The following is a 4,126-nucleotide window of genomic DNA, read 5'->3' as shown; positions in this document are numbered from 1 at the left end:
TCAAAGTGACGAGCCCTGTGCCGCCTTCTCTTTAGCTGCCATATCAATCGCATCTTGGAGTCCCCACGGGGAAATGCTTTGCTGGTTGGCGTAGGAGGGAGTGGCAAGCAAAGCCTGACGAGGCTTGCAGCTTTCATCAGCTCCATGGACGTATTCCAGATCACGCTGCGGAAAGGTTACCATATCCCTGACTTCAAGGTAAGAAGGTCGGAGGAGATGCAGCCATCATTCATTCTTCAAGTTCCCTGCCCATACCTCCTCTTAAGAATCTATTTTCTCTAAGCTTCTGGGCTGGTGAAGTGAGTGGCCCTTTTCTCATTAGACACAGCCTCAGAACAGTGGCCTTTCCAAAACCTGCCTTTGTAAGACCTCAGCTGCCCCAGTTACATCTGTGAAGCCTCGGTGCTCGCCCAAACCAGACGCAGATCTGTATCAAATTCAGCACACAGCTTACTAGCAGCTTGGGTAGTACCCATAGTAGTGAGAGGAGGAATTCTGACTGCTTGCCCAAGTTTCATAAGAAATTCATGTTTTAAAAGATGGGTCTGTAACCCCTGGGCCCTGGGACCATCAGTGACATCTGCTTGTTTCAGACATCAGGCACTTAGGATCCATAACACATACTCTAGAAGGTGGAGAAAGGCCTTGTATACAACCTTCAAAAGTCACTTTGTCGGTCCCCTCCCTTTTATCCATGGCCGCAGGAAATCATGATATAATTTCCATCAGGATGCTGCTCTTGTTGTCCCTGGGAGAATTCCAGCCAGGTCTGTGCCAGACTTAACCCACCCACCCTCTAATCTCAGCCAGTGATAGGAGAGGGAGGTGCTCACCGCAGCTCTAAACACAGCCCAGTCTCTTGAAGATTGGCTGAATCTAAGACCATACACCAGATTCATATTCGGTCAATCTTTAGCGCTTACCAAGAAGACAAAACAACATAGTGCATATGGAGGTTATGCATTTACAGAATTATCTAAGACAGTGCTTCTCAAACTTGGCAATATGCTGCAATCACTGGAGATCTTCAAAAACAAGATGGTGCCTGCATCCCAGCCTCAAAAATTCTAATTTAACCAGTCTGGGGAGTGGCCTGGGAATCAGAATGTTCCAAAGCTCCCCCCAGATGATTCTAATGAGAAATGAGCAGCACTGTCTTAGATAACTCTGTAAATGTATAAGATTTAGAACCATTGATTTAAAGGAGGTTTATGATCTTTAAAGGGGAATTATTTGGATACAAAGGAAGCTCTGGTATAAGGGAATACATGAGGCTGTTAGGGAATGAGCTCTCGCTGATGTGAGAGAGAGCAACATAAGGGAATCATGGCTGAGCTTTGTGAGGGTGATACAGCAAAGGAACCAAGATTGACAAAGCTGGATAAATTCAGGGCATGGCATCCTAGCCCAAAACTTCATCCGTCTGGAATTTTGAGTGGATATGACTTCCTACCAGGTGAGAGAGAGAGTGTGTGTGTTTTCCCCAGTATTTTTTTCACCAAGAGTCTTTTTCTGGAGTTAGTCATAAGAACACAAGACACTGCTAACATAAAATACATTCATCCTCCAAGCCTGTAGCCCCAAGTACATCATTTTTCAGTTAAGATCAAGAGCAATCTCTTGTCTTCTGGGGCAGGTCATTCACTCTTTGATGGTATAAGTAGAACAGGTGACTAGGGGACCACACCTGTCCTTTGGAAAGCTGTTCCCTCTTTGCACAAAGCAGGGGTTCCAGAAGCTTGAGCAGGAGCCACAGTGGTTATATGAGTTAAAGGTCATCGCTGTTTAGTTTCACTTGCCCACCTCTATTAGGCTAAGGGATGAAATGAGGCATATTTTCCTATCTGTTCAGCTCAGGATAGCACTTCTCCCTGCCTTCACTGCTATCTTGTTTTATTTCCTATTAAAGCAGATAAGAAAATTGTTCTAAAAGAATGAGTTGGGAACTCTTTCAGGAAGACTCTTTTCTCTGAAATTTCTGATACTGATTGTTCCTGCAGGTGGACCTGGCCAGCCTGTGTCTGAAAGCTGGAGTGAAGAATCTTAGCACAGTGTTTCTCATGACTGATGCCCAAGTGGCTGATGAGAGGTTCCTCGTGCTCATCAATGATCTCTTGGCATCTGGTAAGAGACTCTTTGTATTTTAGGGTCTCTAGGGTATTCCCTGTGGAGTCAGGGTCATTATAAGATGGAAACTTGATCCCAGGTCATAAGGTGAGGGGAAAACTGTTAGAGTGAAGGACTGGTTTATACAAGGCCTTCTCAAGACCAGTGCTGGGTCTGCTGTCCTGGCTCCTTCATTCTCCTTTCATTGCACAACAGACAGTAATCTTGGGGCTCTTTTAATGGATCTCATTATGGGAAGAAGAGCAGATTGAGGGCCTGGTGACCTACTGAGTCCATAGAGAAGCTGGTGTTTCTCCCTATGCCAAGACAAAGAGAAACTGGGAGGCCTGCAGTGTTTCAGGTAGGTTAGGTATTACAGGAAGATACACACAGAACACGCACATGCCGAACCTACACCATAGGACAAGATTAGGCAATCAAGTTAATTAACCAAGGATTCAGAATCTTAGGGAAGCAAAGCGGCACTCAGGGCAAAAGCAGATGCAGAATATCTCAACATAGTATTCTTGGTCCCCAAAGACCTTTAGAGGGCCTCTCAACTACCCTCTGACACTGTCTGTGCCACATAGATCTTAGCGCAGAGCTCAGTTCTTGCTATTCCATTGTCCTTATTCATTTAGGGATTCAGGAGTTATGACAACTGTTCTCAAAAAATATATATAAATATACATACATATATAAAAACCCAAAACCTTTGCCATCAAGTTGATTCCGGCTCATAGCGACCTTATAGGACAGAGTAGAACTACCCCATGGGGTTTCCAAGGAGCAGCTGGTGGATTCAAACTGCCGACCTTTTGGTTCACAGCCGAGCTCTTAACCACTGTGCAACCAGGGCTCCACACGCATATATAAATATATACATACGCATCATGTAATTTTATTTACATAATATATAATATGTATATTTATTTTTTATCTATCTAGCTATATCTATATATATGGGAGTTGGGAGAGAGAATGCATTTATTTCAATTAAAGGGAGAATATGCTTTCCTGGTTCTTAAACCAAATTCAGCATCTGCAAAACCACCTTCTCATCTAAGAAAACAAAGTCAGTGAGCAGATGTTCTGAACAAAATTTCTGCCTGCAGCATTCCAGCATTCTAGAGAGCCCATTTCTCCACAGTCCAGCCCTGACTCTGATTGAATACCCTTCAAGGACCATGATCACAAGTCCCTTCCTCCACCGTCTACCCCAGATCATATGTAATATGTTTCAGGATGGCTCCTGCCATGTGATCCCCAGGAACTTCACTGCTTCAGAATCATCAGCTTCATATTTTTGCCATTGTACCCAGGCCGTTTTCCTGTCGCTACCATGAGGAGTCACTGGTCCCTGGTCCCGACTGCACTGACAAACTGTATGAGCTCCCTTTGGCTTCTTCCTGTTGAAGACCTAGGTCCCAGCTTCCTCACTTTGTTGGCTCCAAGCATAATGCTCCCACTCTCTTGTTTCTTTTCCTACCCCCCACTCCCGTTAGTTCTTACATCCAGGTGTTTGCCTACTAACTCTTATACCTTTTCTCCTCCAATCCAATAGGTTTTCCCTTTTCCAAATACTGTTTTGTAACATGCCAGCATCTACTCTAACAGCATTTCACCTACAAAATGTTCTTACCTTTGCATTATTTGACTAGGGTAAAGGGAGGGGGTCCAACTGCCCTTCCAGCCGGAAGCTGTGCCAGCAAGCCTAATCTCTTTTTTTTTTTTAATTGTCGTGCTTTAAGTGAAAGTTTACAATTCAAGTTAGTCTCTCATACAAGAATTTATACACACATTGTTATGTGACCCTAGCTGCTCTCCCTATACTGTGACAGCACCCTCCTGCTTTTCACCTAGGATTTCTCGTGTCCATTCAACTAGCTCCTGACCCTCTCTGCCTTCTCATTTCACATCCAGACAGAAGCTGCCCATTTAATCTCATGTATCTACTTGAGCTAAGAAGCACACTCTTCACGAGTATCATTTTATGTCCCATAGTCCAGTCTAATCTTTG

At 44.2% G+C, this 4,126-nt stretch overlaps 1 protein-coding gene across 1 annotated transcript in view; it reads left to right on the top strand.

The window, feature by feature from the left end:
- The window catches only part of DNAH9 (dynein axonemal heavy chain 9), a 450,622-nt gene that overhangs the window by 291,588 nt on the left and 154,908 nt on the right, over positions 1-4,126 (top strand). The window contains exons 43-44 of the mRNA XM_012555448.1: positions 36-198; positions 2,001-2,124. Of these exons, the coding sequence (XP_012410902.1) occupies positions 36-198; positions 2,001-2,124 (287 nt within the window). The remainder of the gene's footprint in view (positions 1-35; positions 199-2,000; positions 2,125-4,126) is intronic.

Source organism: Trichechus manatus, unplaced genomic scaffold (assembly GCF_000243295.1).
Source record: "Trichechus manatus latirostris isolate Lorelei unplaced genomic scaffold, TriManLat1.0 scaffold00040, whole genome shotgun sequence".
NCBI classification, from domain to species: Eukaryota; Metazoa; Chordata; class Mammalia; order Sirenia; family Trichechidae; genus Trichechus; species Trichechus manatus.
This window is presented reverse-complemented; position numbering and strand designations above follow the sequence as displayed.